The 22,509-nt window shown below is 41.5% G+C and overlaps 1 protein-coding gene across 1 annotated transcript; it reads left to right on the forward strand.

The window, feature by feature from the left end:
• The first annotated feature begins 3,569 nt into the window (after nucleotides 1–3,569).
• On the forward strand, nucleotides 3,570–22,421 carry cracd (capping protein inhibiting regulator of actin dynamics). The gene is given in 10 exon segments (XM_080876811.1): nucleotides 3,570–3,627; nucleotides 14,819–14,984; nucleotides 15,428–15,560; nucleotides 15,646–15,801; nucleotides 16,091–16,303; nucleotides 16,403–16,952; nucleotides 16,955–18,964; nucleotides 19,519–19,709; nucleotides 19,801–19,963; nucleotides 20,210–22,421. Coding segments are annotated over 10 exon segments (3,795 nt in total). The 5' UTR covers nucleotides 3,570–3,575; the 3' UTR covers nucleotides 20,371–22,421.
• Nucleotides 22,422–22,509: the final 88 nt, after the last annotated feature.

Here is a 22,509-nt window from a genome sequence, read left to right on the forward strand (position 1 = left end):
AAGCAGCTTGGTGTGAAAAAATCAACTGTGGGAGCAATCATCAGAAAATGGAAGACATACAAGACCACTGATAATCTCCCTCGATCTGGGGCTCCACGCAAGATCTCATCCCGTGGGGTCAAAATGATCATGAGAACGGTGAGCAAAGATCCCAGAACCACACGGGGGGACCTGGTGAATGACCTGCAGAGAGCTGGGACCAAAGTAACAAAGGTCACCATCAGTAACACACTACAACGGCAGGGAATCAAATCCCGCAGTGCCAGACGTGTTCCGCTGCTGAAGCCAGTGCATGTCCAGGCCCGTCTGAAGTTTGCCAGAGAGCACATGGATGATACAGCAGAGGATTGGGAGAATGTCATGTGGTCAGATGAAACCAAAGTAGAACTTTTTGGTATAAACTCAACTCGTCGTGTTTGGAGGAAGAAGAATACTGAGTTGCGTCCCAAGAACACCATACCTACTGTGAAGCATGGGGGTGGAAACATCATGCTATGGGGCTGTTTTTCTGCCAGGGGGACAGGACGACTGATCCGTGTTAAGGACAGAATGAATGGGGCCATGTATCGTGAGATTTTGAGCCAAAACCTCCTTCCATCAGTGAGAACTTTGAAGATGAAACGAGGCTGGCTCTTCCAACATGACAATGATCCAAAACACACCGCCCGGGCAACAAAGGAGTGGCTCCGTAAGAAGCATTTGAAAGTCCTGGAGTGGCCTAGCCAGTCTCCAGACCTCAACCCCATAGAAAATCTGTGGCGGGAGTTGAAAGTCTGTGTTGCTCAGTGACAGCCCCAAAACATCACTGCTCTCGAGAAGATCTGCATGGAGGAATGGGCCAAAATACCAGCTACTGTGTGTGCAAACCTGGTAAAGACCTATAGTAAACGTTTGACCTCTGTTATTGCCAACAAAGGTTATGTTACAAAGTATTGAGTTGTATTTTTGTTATTGACCAAATACTTATTTTCCACCCTGATTTACGAATAAATTCTTTACAAATCCTACCATGTGAATTCATGGATTTTTTTTTCACATTCTGTCTCTCACAGTTGAAGTGTACCTCTGGTGCAAATTACTGACCTCTGTCATCATTTTAAGTGGGGGAACTTGCACAATCGGTGGCTGACTAAATACTTTTTTGCCCCACTGTAAGAGGTGTCTTTGTTTTTGGTATGCACCTATACAGCCTACGTCTGACTAGCTGGTGCTGTTTGGATTTTTTGGAACCATATTTGCATATTTGCTGCACCCATATGGGTGCAGCAAATACGTACATGGAAAGCCACCTGCTAATTAATACTATGTAACAGCAACTAATAAAATTACAAGAATTTCCTTCACCAAAATTAAAGCACAAACTTCATAGATGAGCTGTACTTCTTAGTGGACCATGACATTTGCTCGATAGTTCCATTAAAAATTCTTCAAAAGGCGCCAACGCTACAAACGCAATAGCGAGGTCGTATTCAGTTATTCAGATCAGTGGAGTTGAGGCCTAGCAGGCAGCTGCTGTCTGTCTGTTTGGCACACCTGTCAAAGCTTTATGAAAAGTGCAATTGTTAAGAAAGGGGAAACTACACATAGAGATCAAAGCTATTTTTTGTAGCAGGCTGTAAATGTGATGTTAATTCTGTTAAACTGGTGATTTTATCATGGCTGCAAATTGCCACACCGCAAACTGCAGTTTTTGTCATTTCTGTGGCTTTCGGCTCACTTCATAGAAACATTTAACATGAGGAACTGATTACACCATTACACTTGCTTTGCCACTGATATTTATTTTAACCAATATAGGGTGCACTAGATAGCAAGTGCACATGCATGCTCCTTTTACTATCATTGCTTGCCACTTTGTGCTGCTCTGTGCAACTGTTCTTAAAACAACTACATCAGGAGAACCAGGAGCAGTGTTTGCACATATGCAGGTGTGCACCTAGAGAACCATTTCAGTCTATTTGTAGTGATAAGCACTTGTTCTGTGTACGTTCTCGGTCTCCTTTGGCCCTGCCTGTTTCTATGATTAGTATAGGCTGAGACACGATCGAAGTCCAAACCCTAAGGGCACCTAACAGATCTTGGGATTGCATCTCCTTCCTCATCCATCGCTTACCATCTCACTTTCCAATCCATGCTCCCATTCTTCAGTCTACACCTGATGCTTATACACCTAACAAACCCAGACCTGTTGTTTTGTCACTGCACTGTATTTATTTCACCGTTTTTCTCCCAAAGACACAGCGGAGGCAGCAGGAACATTCATCTGGGTAAAACGAGCTTTGTGCAAAAGGGCAGATCGATGTTCCCTAAGGTTTTACTGCAGTGGTGCGCAGCCATCTCGAGCTGCGCAGCTGAAATAGGTAAACTGTTAACACAGCTCCAACACGTTCGTCTGTCTGCTTTGTCAGCAAGCTACCTGTGCTGTGCGATTATGGCACATAGCTGCTACAACTCTGAGCTATGCCATCAGGACTCTGGTAGCTGTCTGGCCTGAAGGATGTTGAGCTGCTGAGTCGTTCAAAAGCGCTGAGACGCAGCATCGTGTTATGCCACCGCCATACTATGATGCAGCTGTATCCTTGTCAAAGGCATTTCTCTGCTTCTGTAGAGCACATGGCTGCTCCTCGTGCTTCTCTCATCCCATCTCTGTCCTCTGCAGCAATCGGACTACACATAAACGCTTCTCGGCACACAGACACTTTCTCAACATTGGCACAAGCAGCCAAACAGACAAACAATAAAACAAGATTCCACAATATCTCCGTTTATAGACACAAACACATGCAGTCTCTTTCCTCAAAACACGCTCTCTCTGTCTGTGTTCACACTCCTACTTCCAAACATGCTTGTTTGCTCCTTGTCCTGTGCTGGCTGGAGTCAGACAGGACAAAGAGCCTTTTTCTGGAGCGAGACATTTCTGAGAGAGTCTGTGCAGCTCTGTCACACTCAGGAAGGAAGCCCACGACATGCTGATCCCACTGGAGGCAGCGGGCTTCTCTCCAGCTCTCTCAGTACTGTCTCTGATATTCTCTGGTTTTATCCTGACCACTTGTGGTTTTTTACAACACAACACACATTCTGCTGTACATCAGAAAACCTCTGGCTCGGCCGGCGTGCTGCAGACAGGTGTTGACCAGAGGACGCTGGGGTTTCAGGGTTCAGGAAGCCATCTGTGGTGTGTTGGTTCCTGCCAGTTTAGGAGTTGCAAATAAGAGGTGGTTTGTGTGGATCTCTAATTATGAGGCAACTTATAATACCTGCATCTTAGCTGAGAACTATTACTTTGGATAAACCTGAGTTGTTGGGGGTTTTAATCACTATTTTTGCAGCCACAGCAGAGAGACTTCAGAGAGCTCATCTTGTTTTTATCATACCCCAGGAAAGCCAATCACAAGAGCCATTCTGCAAGAGCTAACAAAGCCGACCTTTCTGATGAGAGTAAAATGGAAAGCGCACAGGCCCTTTCCTCTTCCTCCTTTTCCCTGAATTAAAATCTTAATAGCAGCATCCCCATGTTCACTTCCTTTTTTCTCTCATCACAGCCAAGGTGGGCAGTGATCATAGCAACGGACACCATGGAAACTAAGCATGACATGGTCCTAGAGGTAACCGAATCCAAAGGCCCAGGTAAAGTAGTTTTATAGACATCTTAAAGAGACGGCCTTTTAAAAAAACATGTTAGGTTCATCGCATCATGACCTTTTTTTTTTTTACTGTCTCTTTAAGAACTGCATGGTGTGGTGATGGGTTTGACTTCATAGAAGAGATTTACTTCATTTGTGGTGTGGTGTGTCCACATTCTGACTTCTTTAATCGCCTTGTTCTTGCTTGTCTGTGATCCCTGCAAGGGTCACGATGACCCTCATGGAGAGTGAGTACAGCATAGTGCAAACTGAACAAAGTAACACATCAATGTTAAAACATCATGAAAACACATTTGTGTTCAGGAATTGCAAGTGTACAGATTCTGTACATTTATTGGTGGACATAATCGATAGCTGTCTTAATGATAATGTTAACAGATTCGACTATTTGACATATATGCTGTTTCAGTGGTGGATACTTTTACTCTTGGATCTTTGTGATGTCAGTGAGACTGGATATCCCTAATAAGGTCATCTTACAAACATGCAGTGCAAACCTTTTAGTTGTGAGGGGCAGCCAGTCAGCTTACAGGTGACTTTAAGTGAGAGCAGATAAAATGTCACATTTCAGACAAAGATAGAACCAAGAATGAGGGGGAAAGGGAGCTGAAAAGGCATAATAAGTGTATATAATAAAATATTATGGACACAAAATGAAAGAATTATCATGCCCTTTTTGCATGCACTATTTCCTGGCAGCGATCACAATTTGAAACTGGTTGTAAATAACATGTCCAGGAGTTTATAGTGGCTGTAAACCCCATCCTCTATAGGCAATTTGGGAGTTTTGAATGTTGCTTATTCTGAGAAATATTTTTTAAAAATGTCCCTCATCAGTTTCATACCGCTTATTAGTGACTGTAAGATGAAAACCATGGCTTTAATGGTTCACTGCTCTGCTGATGCTTTAAGTAAAAAAGCTACAAAACTCTACTTTATACTACCTGCCCAGCTATAGACAGTGCATATTTTTGCTGTTGTTATAAAAGCATAAAAACATTTGAAAAGATTAGACACTAGTTGGGTTTTTTGTAGTTTTTTGAATCTCCCAGCCTTCGATCAGGTAATTCATTTACAGCAGTTTGAAGCTTACAGATAAAACAAAAACAACAACAAAAAAGAAATGCACAGGAAAAAACTGAAGAAGAGCTGAAGAAACCAACTATTTAAAAGATGAAAAAATAGGAAAATAACTCATTAGATTATATATGGGAGTAAACTTTTCATCTTAAGGGTCTAGTGAAGAGATGGCTGCGGACATTAGGGAATGTACTAGTGTGAGATGATGTAAAGGGTGGGAACAATCAGACATGATGGGTTTTGCTTTCTTATGTAACTGCAGGGTTTTCAGTGCTGTTCCAGTTATTTTGCTGCAGATATTAATCACCTTATTCAGTATGTTTTCTGTTTGATCTCGAGAGACTGATTGCAAATGACAGCTTGGAAAGTGAGTTCAAATTCAATAAAAGAGAGATAAAGTGTTGTCACCAGGGCCCTGTCAACCTGGAGCTTGAGGAGTTTGTCGATATAAAAGAAACACTGTAGGTTTTCTTATTCTCATGTCAGTATTAATATTACTATTAGAGTGGACCTGTGATGCTTCATATTTTCTGCATTAGTGGTTAAACTTATATATATTAAATATGACTATGTTTTGAATAAATAATTTCAATTAATTTACATGTAATTCTTGTCAGCTAAACGTTTCAAACTGCCGCAGATTCTTTTCCCCACTTTTGGCTCACTATGATGTAAGTGACAGCAGATATTCCTCATATAGTCATCTCAAATCAACATAATTGGTTTTGAGCTCATAAGTATGGAAGCCCGTTTCCGCCACTAAAAAAAAAAAAAAAGGATCCATAACTCAAAATTTTGAGTTATTTTCTTGAAATTTCGAGTTATTTTCTCGAAATTTCGACATATTAACTCAAAATTTTGAGAAAAGCAACTCGAAATTTCGAGTTAGCGCTGCCAATCAGTAATCTACGTGAATGACGTCATTTCCATGTTACCCGGAAGCTGAAGCCCTCAGCTACAAATGCTACAGCTAAGCTACCGGTATTACATCCAGTCGTGAATGCACAGATTGCTGAGTGTTTTCAGCCTGGCTTCACAAATGATGTGTTATTAGCTGAATCACATGGTGTTACTATCAGCAAACATACTTTAATTTGTTGGGATCCGTTTTTGAGTGCGCGGTCCTGCGCCATATGCTTCCGGGTAACAAGAAAGCGACCTCATTCACGTATATTTTTGATTGACAGAGCTAACTCGAAATTTTGAGAAAAGTAACTCGAAATTTCGAGTTATTTTCTCGAAATTTCGAGTTATTATCTCGAAATTTCGAGTTATGGATACTAGCTTTTTTTTTTTTTTTTAGTGGCGGAAACGGGCTTCCATACATAAGTCCCTCCTGCCTGCTCTTCAAAGTGTTGTTTTTAAGAAGCAACCAATCAGGAGAAAGTTAGCTTAAACGAGGGGAATGAGGCCCAGTATAAGATAAATAGGGATTATTGTGAACTGTGAATGCTGCAGAGCATTACGTTTACCATTAAAAGTTGTCACTTTGTATTACATATGAGGGCTAGGGTTACATAAGACATTTCTATGGCTTACACCCTTTCTGTCTGAAATATAGCAAGTTTTAGTTTTAGTCTGGCACTGCTTGTTTTGTTATGATGAGATAGAAATGAAAAGTTTGAGTCTAAAAGTAGTTTATTTTATATTTATTGTCTTTAATATGGTTTCCAAATACATGTAGAATTGCAGTGTTTGTATTATTCTGAGCATCAATCACTTTATTAAAAACCAAGTCCACTATGTGCCACAGATTCCTATTTTAGGAAAAGGAAAGAGTGGACATCTTATACTTCTATTTCCTAGCATGGTGGCAGGGGCCTAGGGCTGTGCAATATGAACAAAATCTCATATCCCGATATAAGAATTCTATCGTCCTGATAATGATATAAATCACAAAAATGTAACATTTTCTGTAAATTCTGTGAATCTCGGGCAGCTCGACTTGCGGGAAGTGTTTCCAGCTGCGCGTCATGTAGCTGGAGTCGAGTGTTTTAACCGATGCATGAAACGATACATTTTTAGACATAAGTTGTAACGGCCGCCGTTTTCTTTGTGAGTATTTATTACACGGCGTGCTGCGGGGAAAAGCCTGTTCTAACGTTTGAGTCTAAGGTTTATTTTTTTTAGCACCCGACGGCTCTTTTTTTACTTGTCATCCGTAAATAATCTGCTCTTTCATGTGATTCAGTTTATTTTGAAAGGTTTCAACAGGCTCTTGAGCTTTATTGTGAAAGGTTTATGTGGAACATAAACAAGCGGACACGCGATGCTGTTACCGTCGTTGTTGCTAACCGCAACGCATAAAAACAGGCGCTTGTCCATCCGTATTGTGGTTATATTAAATATACGAGAAAGAGAGAACTTTAAGAAATTAATATAGCCACTACAGTGACCATCAAAACGATGAAAAAATATTGCCGTAAACAGTTTATTTTGAGAAACCACGAAACAAACGATAGCGTAAAATGAAACAATAGATGTTTTTATATCGTCATCTGATATATATCGTTATATCGAACAGCCCTACAGGGGCCTACCATGTTTACAAAAAGTACTATATTTCAGCAATGCTGCACTGGTGTGATCCATTATGTAGCAGCATGGAAGGAAACTGAATGCAAAACAATAACCGATATGCATATACAGGCAGTTCTGGCAGATAAAACTCTACAGGACTTGATTGTTAAAACAGGAAATCCATGGGTAAAAGCCACACTAGAGGTTTGGAAAATGGTAATAAAAGAAAATAAGTTGGATATAGATAAATACTTGGTGTGCTGCTGGCTGCATGTAAAAAGGCACTGACCAAAGGGTGGCTAACACAGGATTCACCAAGTGAGTCTTAAAATTAAGGTATGTGTCAAGTGATGTACATTTTATTTCAGGTTTAACTTCAATAAACACTTAAATTTAAAAAAAAAAAAAAAAAAGGTATTATCACCTGAATATTACACAGCTGCTGTGTTTTGGTTTCCCCCTTACATTTATGGATCAAGGATCACAGACTGCATACTGCATAAATAGTTATTTTTAGCTTGCTTCCTCCTGCTTTGTTCTGCTTCCGTCTTTTACCTTCACCAGATGTGAAACAATCCCAGATCGAATGGCTAGAATGAAAAAGCAGCAAGATTTTGAATCCTGGATTACCAGGGTCAAAGCATCCTGCATTGCGAGCACATGGGAAGCAAGACGTAACCCTCAAAAATAGGTTGTGCTGCTGCACAGTCTTGTTCTCTGCAGAAAAAATGTGTCCTGCCTTGTTTCATGCATGAGTGTGTGAGCATGCCCATGGCGGTGTATTATGAGCTTTGTACCACTGGATTGGCCCTCATGCTGGAAGAGCGTGCTGCAGGGAAACAGAGCATCACCGTCGTACCCATAATATGAGTCGCTGCACTTGCACTGAGAGTGAACAGGTCGATGCCACCAATTTGATCAAAAAGAGACATAAGAATGGCATGAAAAGAAACAAAGCCAAGATAAAAAATATCAGAGGCCTCCTCATAATCACTCTGTAATATATCCCAAAAGTACTGCTTTGAGATTATCCACAGATTAGGCAGTCCACTATTCTGTCATTCAGTGAGCTGTTTTTTACCAAATTTAACCTGATTCCAAACTAGGGTGTTACAATAGTGGAAATTTACACTCAATACTGATAGAAAGGAATGTATTTGATTCTATTTTGAAAAACCACAGGGGACAAATGACAAAAACATAAGGTATTGCACAAAAAAAAAAGATAACATCAGTGACAACACTTTTTAAGCTGTCTGGCGCAGTGCAAAAAAATGCTGTAACTGTAAGGTATCTTATTCTTTCGGCTGCTCTCTTTATGCGTCATCACAGTTGATCATCTGCCTCCATCTCACAGTCACACTAACCCTCTGCATGAACCTCCGCTCAGGTTTTCTCATTTTTCTCCTGCCTGGCACCTTGATATTCAACATCCTTTTTCCACCATCTTTGCACCATCCCTCCTCTGTACACGTCCAAATCATCTCACTCGTTCCTCTTTAACTCCCACTTGAGCTGAGCTGTCCCTCTGATATATTCACTTCTAATCTTGTTCATCCTGGTCACTCTCAGCGAAACTCCTAGCATCTTCAGCTTGGCCTCCATCTCCAAACTATACATCACAGCAGGTGTCTCTATCACCTTGCAACCCTTCCTTTTCATTCTTGCTTCTATCCTTCTGTCACAAATCACCCCTGACACTCAACTCCACCCACTCCACCCTGCTAGCACTCTCTTCTTCATGTCTCTTGCTTTTGATGTTTGACCCCGGGTATTGAAGCTCATCAACCTTTTCTTCCTCTACTACTGGCAGCTCAAACAGCTAACAGATCATCTGCAGAGGAATGGCTTATTTGAAGAGTTTCAGTCAGGTTTCAGAGCTCATCACAGCACAGAAACAGCTTTAGTGAAGGTTACAAATTATCTTCTTATGGCCTCTGACAGTAGACTCATCTCTGTGCTTGTCCTGCTAGAGCACGCTGTAGGTATTACAGATATTACAGGTACTGCAGTGGTTTGAATCATATCTATCAAATCGACTCCAATTTTCTGCACGTAAATGGAGAGTCCAATGGTCCTTTGGAGGTTTCTGTTTACATTACATATGCTTCCCTTAGGCAGTATCATTAGAAGACATAGTGTACATTTTCACTGCTATGCAGATGACACCCAACTATGTCAATCCATGAAGCCAGATAACACACACCAATTAGTTAAACTGCAGGAATGTCTTAAAGACATAAAGACCTGGATGGCCACTAACTTTCTGCTTCTTAATTCAGATAAAACTGAGGTTATTGAAAATCTTAGAAATATGGTATCTAACCAGATTCTTACTCTGGCATTACCTTGGCCTCCAGTAACGCTGTGAGGAACCTTGGAGTCATTTTTGACCAGGACATGTCCTTCAATGCACATATTAAACAAATATGTAAGACTGCTTTCTTCCATTTGTGCAACATCTCTAAAATTTGAAATATCCTGTCTCAGAGTGAAGCTTAAAAACTAGTTCATGCATTTATTACTTCCAGGCTGGACTACTGCAATTCATTATTATCAGGAAGTCCTAAAAACTCCCTGAAATGCCTTCAGTTAATCCAAAATGCTGCAGCAAGAGTACCGACAGGGACTAGAAAGAGAGAGCATATTTCTCCTGTTTTGGCTTCCCTTCATTGGCTTCCTGTTAAATCCAGAATTGAATTCAAAATCCTGCTCCTCACATACAAGGTCTTAAATAATCAGGGCCCATCTTATCTTAATGACCTTGTAGTACCATATCACCCTATTAGAGCACTTCACCCTTGCACTGCAGGCTTACTTGTTGTTCCTAGAGTATTTAAAAGTAGAATGGGAGGCAGAGCCTTCAGTTTTCAGGCCCCTCTTCTGTGGAACCAGCTTCCAGTTTGGATTCAGGAGACAGACACTATCTCTACTTCTAAGATTAGGCTTAAAACTTTCCTTTTTGCTAAAGCATATAGTTAGGGCTGGACCAGGTGACCCTGAATCCTCCTGGATTGAATTGTAACTGCTATTGATCTCTGTCTCTCCTCCACAGCATGTCTTTATCCTGTTTTCCTTCTCTCACCGCAACCGGTCGCAGCAGATGGCCGCCCCTCCCTGAAGGAGGTTTCTTCCTGTTAAAAGGGAGTTTTTTCCTTCCCACTGTCGCCAAAGTGCTTGCTCATAGGAGGTCAAATGATTGTTGGGTTTTTCTCTGTATCTATTATTGTAGGATCTACTGTACAATATAAAGTGCCTTGAGGCGACTGTTGTTGTGATTTGGCGCTATATAAATAAAATTAAATGGAATTGAATTGAATCCACTGTTACAGATCTCCCTCCCACTAACACACATGTATTCTGTCTTTAATTCCTCTTTTCTCTGGAGCAAGCCTCCAACTCTCCAGATATCCACCTGCTCCCACCACACTCCTACTGCTTACTTTAACTGTAAGGTATGACAAAATTATTGGACCACTTGTCATAAAAAACAAGAAAACACAAAGATTGTAGAAAACTGTTAAAAACCTCATGTTTTTATTAGGCATATAGCAAACTGAAATCTTGTTTTAATACCCAAATTTGAGCCAGCACTGGACTTCTTTGAGAAATCAAAAAGTAATTAAACATTCAACCGTTAAAACTAATTTTTCTGTTCAGGAATGCATTTAGTTTTAATCGCTAGCTTAACAGCTGTAACTATTATTATTATTAACAATAATAATAATAATGATAATAGATTTGTATAGTGCCTTTCAAAGGGCGCTTTACACAAGAGTAGAAAAAAAACGAAGGTTTTGTTGAAGAGGTGAGAATTTGGTAGCCTAATAAATAAAAAATACTAATAATAATGATGATGTGCTTTATGTCATGAGCTTTTTGGAAAACACAGCATTAAAATTTAGCATTAAAATGCATAATTTTGATTGAGGACCTTGTGCATGTACTGGTGGTTGAACCTTAATAGAAATATTAAAAATTATTGCTTGATTTCTGGCAGCTGGGAATAAACCTTTCATTTGGTGGTCTAACAAATTTGTTGTCATTACTATATATTCTTATTATTTTACTTTTGCTTGAGGCAGTGCTGTACTTCTAGACCCTTACCTCCATATGTCGTTGCTCATCAATTAGAGCTGTTAAGGTAGGCTGCCAACGTTTCTGTCTACTTGCTGGTAGGCTTTTATCAGCTTCAATCTTTGACTTCAAGAGAAACACAACACTTTTTAGCTTAACAAAATGGGTTATTTTGTCAAATTCACGCTGTTTATTACCGTTACAGATCTGCAGGACTGATAACGCTTGCTACCTAACGTTCACATTAAGGTTTAGCCATAGCCGCTAGCTGCTACCGTAATACACGCTAATGTGGCTATCGGGTAATTGCTAGTAGTTAAACGGCTAAGATTAATATTTATAATTCATGAACTGTTTCACACTTAAAAGCATTAGTGACCTCTCGAAAGTTCTCGTATGTTTTTTTTTTTTTCAGTGTTGTGAATCTAAACTACCTCAGCAGCTGTTGACAGGAGCAAAGACAGCGCTGTCAGTCTGGATGCAGATACAGGGACTCATGATTTTAGTTATCAATCCTATTCCACTTCCTCAAATATAAGAAATACCTAATACTTGTTTATTTTACGATTTTAATAGATTTGCGTATTGCTCAGAGTTAGATTTAGATACTAATCTAACTCTAATGTGTGTTTTGTAACCATTTTATCAAACGCACAGTTTAAACCCAAATCCATTTGACTCGTGTGGACATAATGTCTCGATTGATTGATTGATTGATTTTATCAATTTTCTTCCATTTTGGTCATTTTAGGGTGCATTACATAACAAGAAGCCACGTTAGGCAGCAGAAACACAGATCAGCCACAATATTAAAAACAATAATTAAATTATTTATTTAGAGTACAAATGTTTTGTGCAGTAGACCTTGTTTTGTCTTGAATCCTTTACAAATCTTGACTTAAAAATTTGTTTAGGTTGAAAATTTATTTTATATTGAAGGGCGGTTTCGTAGCACAATGTCTGAAGGTGTTTTCTGTTCCTTCCTGTTTGCCTTTGGAGTAACATATGACAGATTGCACCTACATGTGCTATATCCATAAGAAACTGGGAAAAAAAAATACAAATATGATACAAAGTCATGTAAGCTCATTCATCATTTTCATAATATCATCGCTGACCAAAGACAATGACTGCTGGTGATTCACTGCTTTACAAGCAAACATCTACCTACAGGTTTTACACTTAAGTATTACTATGACAGAAGCAAATAAATATAAAATGCTGATTTGTGTGCCATGGATTTGCTAGTTATTATTATTATTATTATTCAATTTGGAAAGAGCCATGGTGGCAGTTTCTCCCATAGATTTAAGCTAAGCTTCACATTAAGTCATGAAAGTAGCTAAGTCTCGAAGTCTCTGCAAGAAAAGGAATGAACATGTTCTTCTTTGGGATCTGGGGCATCACAATGGAAGGTAACCCTGTCACATCCATGTTTTGAAGAAAAACAACAGTAGTTTTAAGTTTTTATAGAAAAAAATGGGAATAGTTTTTATCTTGGCTGATACTTGTGAACATTTTTCAAAAAGAAAATGAGGGTTATGTTTTTTAGGTAAGATTTAAGCTAGGGGACAAGGTAAAAAAGATAAGGTGTATATATAGATCTTTATATAGATCTTTTTTGGAATGATGGGGGACTTCAGCAGAGTCAAATATAAGATGAACAAGATGGAAACATCTGTCCCTTGACACTGAGTTTCTAAAATATTTTTTTGTGTAAACATGTCCTCTTTCATACACAAAAAAACCCTCGAGTTCTTCAGGGTCAAGGAGTGGGGAAATTAGTTTACTGTATCATTTCCCATCATGCCTTTCGTTTAGTGAGCAGCATGCAAAGTGAAATCCCACACCGGTTTCTACTTATAGCACTGAAAGGGATACCCGCAGAGCCCAGAGAATGCCTGTCTGCACAGTGGTGTAGAGTAGCTTTGTAGCTTTGTAACCTCACTCACTTAGTTCAGGGAGTGGACCTTCACAACTACACAAACACACAGAAGTAAGACACACAGCTGGGTAGCTGCTGTAGTTTTGAAGGAGAAATGTTCTGCAGTACTTGTTGAAACACCTCAACCAAGGCTGAAAAGTCCCTCCACTCTGTGGACAAACTGAATCCCTGGATCAGGAGAGAGAATCCAGATCCAGATTAGTTTGTGATATTAGCTTAAGAACATCAGGGGATGTCTCCCAATTTCAGTTAGGTATGTATTTGTGATGATATCACATAAAATGTCAAAGTTTTGCTCTATATCTCAATGATAAAGAATCTGCTAAAAAACTTCCTGGATCTAGCAAGAATCCAGGAAGTCTTTAGTGACTGGATTGACTCCAGAAGTTGAAGCAAGCCAAAACTCTCGTAATTTGTTTTTAACTATTTGATCCTGGTAACCAAGAGGAAAAAAAACAGGAAGCAATCACATTATTTTCTTGGAGGAGATCATTAAATTGTTTGTCTACAGTTTTAGCCGAAGAACCAATGAGCTCCTGCCATAATGTGTCATCCGTCCATGTTCAAATAGCAAGAATTGCTTCTCCTGCTACAGTAGTGGTCAGGATTTAATCACACTTAAACACAATTATCATCTAATGCATCTTCAATCAAATTGTGCTTAAGGTCAGAATCATAATTGTTTTGTTTTTTTTATGCGCAATAAGCTTTGAATTATGATGGATCGCGAATTGCACGAGCTACTGTTTCAATGAGGTTCTGTTAAATGTTTTCAAGCAAACTTTTATTGTTATGTTATTGTTTGGATCCTGAGAAGAGAGCGCACAGACACGTTTTCGCGTTTACACATGGGAAAGTTTAGTGTAAGAGTTTATAACTTACTGGCATGAACAATGATGAGGTGGTAAAGATACCTACTGAAAGTCCAAAGTTAAATTCTTCGCTTTTGTCAAACACTTCCTCATGAATCAGCACTGATCTTGGTAGCAATAGCAGGGTTTATGACAGCTGCCCTGTTTTATTGTGTCTAAATCGACACACTTGAAGTGATTACCTCACAGACTGATAGATTAGCGAATCTTCCAGTGGTACCTGTGATATGTGTAGCCTTGAACTTTTATATTTACTGTAGTGCTGCACACATGTGGCTAGTTTGTAATAGCTTTTGGAGTTGTGACGATAACTGAGCTTTCCCTACTTTCAGTTGTGCATTTATTTTCAGTCTGTAAGTAGGGGAGCTAGTGACCTCCTCCTTTTTTTTTAATTGCTTTGGCTGTTGGTGCTCTATTTTTTATGTGTGGTGTCGATCTTTCACACTTCCTGTAAATACAAGTATGAACCAAAGAGCCAAGGTTTTCTTCTCATTCCATCTGCTGTTTTCTTCGTTTTCTTTTAACTCCGTCAAACACATTTCATTAAGTACACGCGTGTAACAATGAATATGCTCATAGGCACAGTCCTGCTCGTTATCTCGCCCGAGGGTGAGATATAAAGATTAATGATGTGATTGCATGTGGCTGTGGTTGTCATCCATTCTCCTTTCTACCGCCAGAGAGAAGGCGACAGGGCAAGTTCCAGCCGTTCAGACGACTGTTTGGGAAGAAGAAGAAAAGACAGGCGAGAGAGGGCTTTGATGGAGCAGAGCTAAAAACCAGTTTTTCCACAGGGGAAGTGTGCAATGGTGTTACATCTGATGAGGAGTCCGATCAAAATCTGAGGTTAGTACATGGATCAGTTTTTTTTTAAAACATGTATTCATCTATACTATACACACAGAAACTGAGCTTATTGTCCATTCACTACACTACCAAAGGTTGGAATTTGTTGCTTTTTTAAAACAGTACATTGTTTTTTTTCTCTGCTAAAAGCAACTCAGCTTCTTATTCACTTCTAGACAAATGAAAGTGTTAAATCACGCGGTTGCAAAATGCTGCAAGGTGACATAATCTGTAAAGACAAAGGTGAGGCTGTGCTTTGAAATGACTTTAAAGGCAAAAGGCTTCACTGACAATACGAGCTTACCTGTAACGACTTGTAACAGGACTGCGGGGTCAATCATTTCACTGTGTAAAGTTTTTTGCTGCTGCAAGTTTGTGATAAATGCATGAATGACTGACAGATGACACGCTGCAGCACTGAAGACAATCTCCTTCTCCTGCAGGGAGTTGAATCCCATCGGATCTCGAGCTCTCTCACACGACAGCATCTTCATTCCAGAGGAACCGGTGAAGGAGGCTGGTCTGGATCACAGCATGTCCCAGGAAAACGTGTCGGATAAAGTTAGGAATCTGCAGGTGGGCCGTGCAGAGGTGTACACTCACTTCTCTTTTTGCTCCAACTAGATATGTTGTAATCATTAATTGCTTTTTATCCTCACAGAGGCAGATAGCACAAGGTATAAAGTTTGGCCAAAGGCCTCCTTCTCTGAGAAGAAGTGAGGGAGATGAGGGCAGCTCAGATGAGGAAGAGGTTCCGCGTAGCCCTCTGAAAGTTTTGGCCCAGGTAGAAGCGGAGCCACCAGGAACAGAGCCAAAGGTATGAGTTGACTGACTGGTAGGTTTTTTGTTTGTTTTAAGTTTGATTAATTTAACACAACATTTGTTCTGTTTAAGTCTTGGGTAGCACTAAACATGTGAAGAAGTTGCTTAGAACCTTTTGTGATTCTGGTATATCACTCCACATCAGGGGATTGTATTAATATTAAATAAACACATAAATAAATAAACAACCTTATCACACCACGGACACCTCTGCTTTCTGTGTACTGTGTCTACAGAGATCTCTTTAAGTCGTAGTTTAATTGCTCTTACTGTGACATAAGCAGGTGCAGGGAGGTCAGCCATTTGGACCACACAGCCCCCCTGTGAAGTCTCCAAGGTCCAAACGAGTTCTTCCACTCACCGGCACGATTGAGTCCATCAACCTTGATGCCGTCCCTCAATCAGTTCCTCGCTTAGACAACGCTGCCGCCAAACATAAACTCTCCGTCAAGCCGAAAAACCAGAGGATTTCCCGCAAGCACAGACGATTCACACAGGTGAGTTTCTTTTAATGTGGGTTTGCATGTTTGTTTATTCTGTGACACCCTTTGTTATTGTTAAAAAAAGCTGACACTACTTGGACTTTTGCATTCCAGGACCTCCAAGAGGTATCCATTCCTGGTTTGGTCCAAGATGACCTCGAAGCAGCTGGCATCTCCACAGACGACCAGCGTAGAGCGTCTGTTGAGTCCCCTGAAAGCTTCAAGAAACAAAGACTCCATGAGGAGGAAAGACAGGAGGCGAGGAGGATGAGAGAGCTTGAGGAGCTGAGGTTCAGACAGGAGGAAGAAGAGAGGAAGAGGAGAGCAGAGGAGCTGAGGCTGCGTGAACTGGAGGAGGAGAGATATCGTATGCAACAGCAGGAAGAGGAGGCAAGGAGGCTGCGCGAGGAGGCAGACAAAAAGAGAATGGAGGAGGAGGAAAGGAGGATCAGAGAGGAAGAGGAAGCAAGGAGACTGCTAGAGGAGGCAGAGAAAAAGAGAATAGAGGAGGAGGAGGAAAGGAGGATCAGAGAAGAAGAGGAGGCAAGGAGGCTGCTAAAGGAGGCAGAAAGAAGGAGAATGGAGGAGGAAAGGAGGATCAGAGAGGAGGAGGAACGGAGGTTCAGAGAAGAAGAGGAAAGGAGGATCAGGGAGGAGGAGGAAAGAGGATCAGAGAGGAGGAGGAAAGAAGGCAAGAGGAAGAGCGCATGAGAAGGCTGGAGGAGGAAAGGAGGATGCGAGAAGAGGAGGAGCGTCGGCAGAGGGAAGAAGAGGAAGAAAGGAGACGACTAGAAGAACAATGGAGAAAAGAGGAAGAGGACAGGAAGAGGCAAGAGAAGGAGGAAAGGAGGAAACATGAGGAAGAGGCAAGGAGGCAGCAGGAGCTTGAGGCTGAGAGGAGGAGGAAGCTGGTAGAAGAAGAGGAAAGAAAGAAAGAGGAGGAAGCAGAGAAACTGAGGTTGTGGGAAATGGAAGAAAAGAAGAAAAAGGTAGCAGAGGAGAAGAGGAAAAAGGAGGAAGAGGAGCAAAGAAGGATGTCATTGGAGGAGGCTGATGGGAAGTTTGATCCACAAGAGATGAAGAGAAGAGCTGAAGAGCTACGCTGGAGGGAGATGGAGGAGAGACAGAGGCCATTTACTTTTAAAGTGTCCTCTGGTGAGAAACAGATTCTCTTCCAGAAGGTCAATCTGACGCCTGTTACGCCGGCCTCCAGCCACCAGAGCGCTGCTGTCGCTTATCAAAGAGATGGAGCAAAGGCTTCCTCCTCTGAAGGACCAGACTCCCCCAACCTGCCAGCATCTCCATATGTCCCCCATACAGCTATCCTAGTGACAGGCGCCCAGCTATGTGGGACAGCTGTCAATTTAGACCAGATCAAAGACACCGCCTGCAAGTCCCTGCTGGGTTTGGGAGAGGATAGAAAGGCCCAAGGAACACCGCCAACAAAGAGCAAGACTTCCCCAGAACGCAAGTCTGGAAAAACCAAATCACTCAATGAGTCTGTGCTCTCTACCGATCAGTCCAGTGCAGCTGTCCTGGCAGAATGGGCAAGCATCAGATCAAAGATATTCAAGGGGGTAGAAGAGGGGAAGTACGACGAGTACCCAGAGCCGAGCAGGAGCCAGTCTCAGTCCAGCGCTGAAGAACAGCCTCTGTTTGCCCACACGAACCTCAGGAAGACCATGTCTGCTAGCGCCAAGTTCTCCATCACCCCTGCAAGGAAGAAGTTTGGAGATTCAAATAGGAACTCTGAGGTGTTTGGTGCAGAAGATAAGGAAGCAGGAGAGGAGGTTGCTCCACCTGGAAGCCCCACTGTAGCCTCTCCTTCTCCATCAAGTAAACCTCAGAACAGGACAAGTAAAAGTGTCCGCATCATAGAAAGAGGGTCAGATGAGTGTATGTTTGCCAAAGACCTTCCTTCTTTCCTCGTTCCCAGTTCTGAAATTCAATCTGAAGAGGCAGAGTCGAAGAGCAGGGTTCAGAGTGAAACAGAGACATCTGAAAGCAGAGTGGAGGGAGAGGAGCAGGGCCAGGACAGTGAGGAGAAGCCTTCTCCTTTTGGCATAAAGCTGAGGAGGACCAACTACTCTCTGCGTTTTCACAGCGAGCAGTCCACAGAGAAAAAGAAGAAGCGCTACAGTGCTGGGGACAGCTTTGATGGCGTCCCCTCGCCTCTTACCCCCATTGAGCCAGACTCTGATGCCTCTTCTGTCTTTTCTGACAAATCAAGCCCCACGTCACCTCAGAAAGAAGGCGCGGTCAGCAAGTATTTACATGCATCTGCCTCTCCTGCATTCCCCCGGGGTAAACTGACTAAGTCTACCAGCCCGACTCCACACAGTGAGGGTGAGAAAGTGTTTTCCAAGCCACCGCTCTACCGCAGACCAGTGACATCACCTAAGCCTACAGGTGCAGCCCCAACACCTCCCCCATCACCACTACCTAAGGTAGCTCATGAGTCTCCCAGTGATGATTCAGTGGAGAGTACAATGGGTGTGGATTCATCCATCCAGGAGCAAGCCGGAAGGAGTGAGGAACCTTCAGCCCTGCTGCACAAGAGCAGCCAAAGTCATGTCCAAGGGGAAGAAGAGCCCAAGGAGAAGAGGTCATTCTTCCCCTCCATTAACATACCCTGGAGGGAAAAGGCAGACAGAAAGACAGAACTCATCAGGAAAGGTCAGCATCTTTGTTAGTTAGCTGAAATTATCACGTGAAATAACGAGCTTTAGATGAACCTGTAAGCTTATCTTGATACTTTTAGACAAAACTGTGTAAGCTGCTTCATCCCCAAGCATCTCCAGACCGTAGCTTCCTATTTAAGTAAAGAGACATAAGCAACAATCTTCTCATCTACATAATGCAAATCCATTTGATTTGCCAATACCTTGGCAACATTTACTGCTTAAAAGGATGTTCCATACCTAAATCAAATTACCATTTATCCATCTAGATTGTTTTGGCATGAGTTGGTGATATTGGCAGTAGAGATGTCTGCCTTCCCGTGAATATACTGGGACTAAATGATAAATCCGCAAGCAATTATGTGAATAGTTTTTATGTAAATGGCTATTTTCTTTCTACTAACCTACACGCATTGTCGGACAGAAAGAAAAAAAGGTCCTGTGGAAAAATTTGGAATATGATTTTGAGATGAATGTTTTGTTAAATTAAAAATAGTGTTTTGTAGTATCAAAGCTTTCCAACAACATCTATCGTGTGTTCATCTGCAGAAAAACCATCCCTACAGAGCAGGCACTCACTGGACAGTGCGAGGGTCCAGGAGAAGGAGGCTGGACCTTTGTGGATCACACTGGCTCTTCAGAAGCAGAAAGGCTTCAGGGAGCAGCAGCAGAACCGGGAGGAGCGTCGTAGCCAAAGAGAGGCCAAGCTGGCAGAAAAACAAGCTAAAGAGCGAGACAGTGTATGCCCCACAGATAAACGTTTACACACTTTCTCGTGATCTCCGTAACATACTGTCCATCTTCTGAATGGATCCCAAATCTCTTTTGCAGGTTACACTGGTGAGCCCCACAGACAGCAAAGGAAGTGGAAGCACCAGTCCTTCTTCTAAACCTCAGACGCCAGAGGAGCCCAAGAGACCAGAGAGCCTCCTGGGAAAATTTGAACGCCGGGAGCACCTAAAGAAGGCCAACACTCTACCGAGCTCTGTCACTGGTAAAATTGTCATATATCGTAGTAAAGTGAATATACTAAGTAGCTATTAGCGTCACAAACAACAGGATGAGCTCTTTTTCTGCGATTTCTGGTTATTCTGATTACAGTTGCTGTTATTAGTCAGGCAAATTTCTTTATTTCCAGAAGCTCTTCTTCAAAATTAATCTGTTTTTTAAAATGAGTTTAATAATGGGATATAGAAAGCAAACAGATTAGTAACACATTTTTACATGTTTGTTGTTGCAGTTGAGATTGCAGACTCTACACCGTCGCCACCTGCTGTCAAAGAGGTGTCAAAGCGCTTCCCCTCCAGTGACTCTCCGCAGGTTTCCACAGAGCCGGCCTGGCTTGCTCTGGCCAAACGAAAGGCCAAAGCCTGGAGCGACTGTCCTCAGATCATCAAATAACACCTCAAACCACCAGCTACACACGACACTCCGGCCTGCATCAAGAGTGTACACTGCCCACAGACTCTGAAACACTTGGAGTGTCACCATTAACTGTCCCCCCCCTCTGAGAACTCCACCTCTCACTTCTCACAATGAAAACTCTTCCCGACTGTGAAACCAGTAAAGCTCTCCATCTCCTCCTAACCCCCCCACATACACTGGTTGGTACTATTATCATGTTAAAGTGCGCTTCACATTCACTTAATCCGATACAGCCACACAGATATAAACAATTGATGCGAGCATGCACATACTGTATAAAAACATAAATTATATGTCTCTTAAACTCCTGCAGCCAATCGCAACCATGGTTGGCCACTGCAATAGCCAACCTTTTTCTTTTTTTTTTAATTGTGTAGCCAACTGTGTCACCATGGTTGTAAATAAATCATTTGCTCAACACAATATAACACTTCTTTATTATAGAGGTGAAGCTCTGATCTATGACAGTGTTTAATCAACAGAGGATAACTGTCTGAATCATGTTTTAAGGGCTACCAGTTTAAACTCAGCACGAACCTGCTTCTGGAAGTGTTACAGGCATCCCCTCTGTCCTTCTTGGCGTTATTTATGTAAAGCAGCAGCTCTCCCTCTCCTGTGTCTTTTCTCTGAGCCTTGTTTTTCATCTACAAGAGATGCCTTTTTTTTATCAACACATACTGGAAAATCTTAGCTTAACAATTCTCACTGTGCCCGTGACGACTGTGATAGCTGTCCAAGGAGCTATTGTACAATTTTGCCATGATTTAAAAAGAAAAGAAACATGGTGGGTGCACCTAAACACAGCACTGAAGACCACAAGTGTTACTGGGCATTTATGGTGAACCTGCACCTCATCCTCACAGCTGTGTGCCGATGTAATTTGGATTTTTTATTTTTAGGCTTTGCTTATTGGAGACAGATGTGACACCTCCTAGCTGTAGACCTACGACTCTTATAGCTGTCCTCCTGTAACACGCTCGTCTTAGTAGGCTTGCGCCATCACTTTCTCTTAAATGTGATATGATCCTACATAATGTAAACATTTCCTCTATGAAGAAAAAAAAAAACTTGATTCTTATTTCCTGCCACTCACTTAATGATCTGTATCTATGTAAGTATGTACTGTATGTAAGTGAAAGGCATTGCCGGAGGTTCGGTCAAAAAGAGGGCCCTAAAAGAGGTGGACTCACTGTCATTTTGTTTCTAACTTTGGTCGTGCACAATAGTGTAGTGTACGCAGTGTTGTATGTAACAAAAAATGTTTGGTATTATTTGCACTTTTTTGTCCCACTTACAGATATGAAAAAAAAAGATACAAAATGTTATGAATAATGTAAATTAAATACTGATGTCTGAACCACAGAACTGCCGTCTCATACTGTTCAAAATCACGAAGGGGAAAGTACTATGCTCATTACAAACTCCATATTTCTATTCTTGAAGTGGCTTTACATGATTCATAATTCAAATTAATCAGTTTACCTTACTGCTAAGTCTCGGTGCAGCCCTTGAGTTCATATTTGAATGAAACAAGCTGTTTTAGCTCGCTTCCTTCTCTGTTTTACATTATTCTAATTGGGACATAATCTAAAAATGGTTTTGATATACTTTTGGTAAACTATATCATCAAAAGTATTCACTCACCCATCCAAACCACTGAATTCGGGTGTTTCGATTACTTCCATGGCTACAGGTGCATAAAGCATGGTGCACAGAGGCCTGACCTCCACCCAACAGAACATCTTTGGGATGAATCAGAGTGGACACTGTGAGCTAGGGCTTCTCCTCCAACATTTATATGCATGTGAAGGCAGATGAGCAAATACTTTTGGCAATATAGTGTATGTTCACTAGATTTGTCCCAGTGTAAGTGTAACCCAGTGACCTGCGACGTGCAGTAATCAGCACAGCTGTTTCCATTTACAGCTCTGTGTGTTTTGGCGGGCCCCAACACCACCCTGGTTTAAACGGAAAGTGGGTGGGGCAGAGTGCATGCCTGAGATGGTCACATCAGGGATGTGGACTCCCTTTGAAATTATAAAGATTGATGAGTTCTAAAAAAATGCCTCAACTAAGCTTGTATGTGTAACAAGACATATGGATCTCAGAAAACAA

This window comes from Rhamphochromis sp. 'chilingali' (assembly GCF_963969265.1).
Source record: "Rhamphochromis sp. 'chilingali' genome assembly, chromosome: 3".
Taxonomy (NCBI): domain Eukaryota; kingdom Metazoa; phylum Chordata; class Actinopteri; order Cichliformes; family Cichlidae; genus Rhamphochromis; species Rhamphochromis sp. 'chilingali'.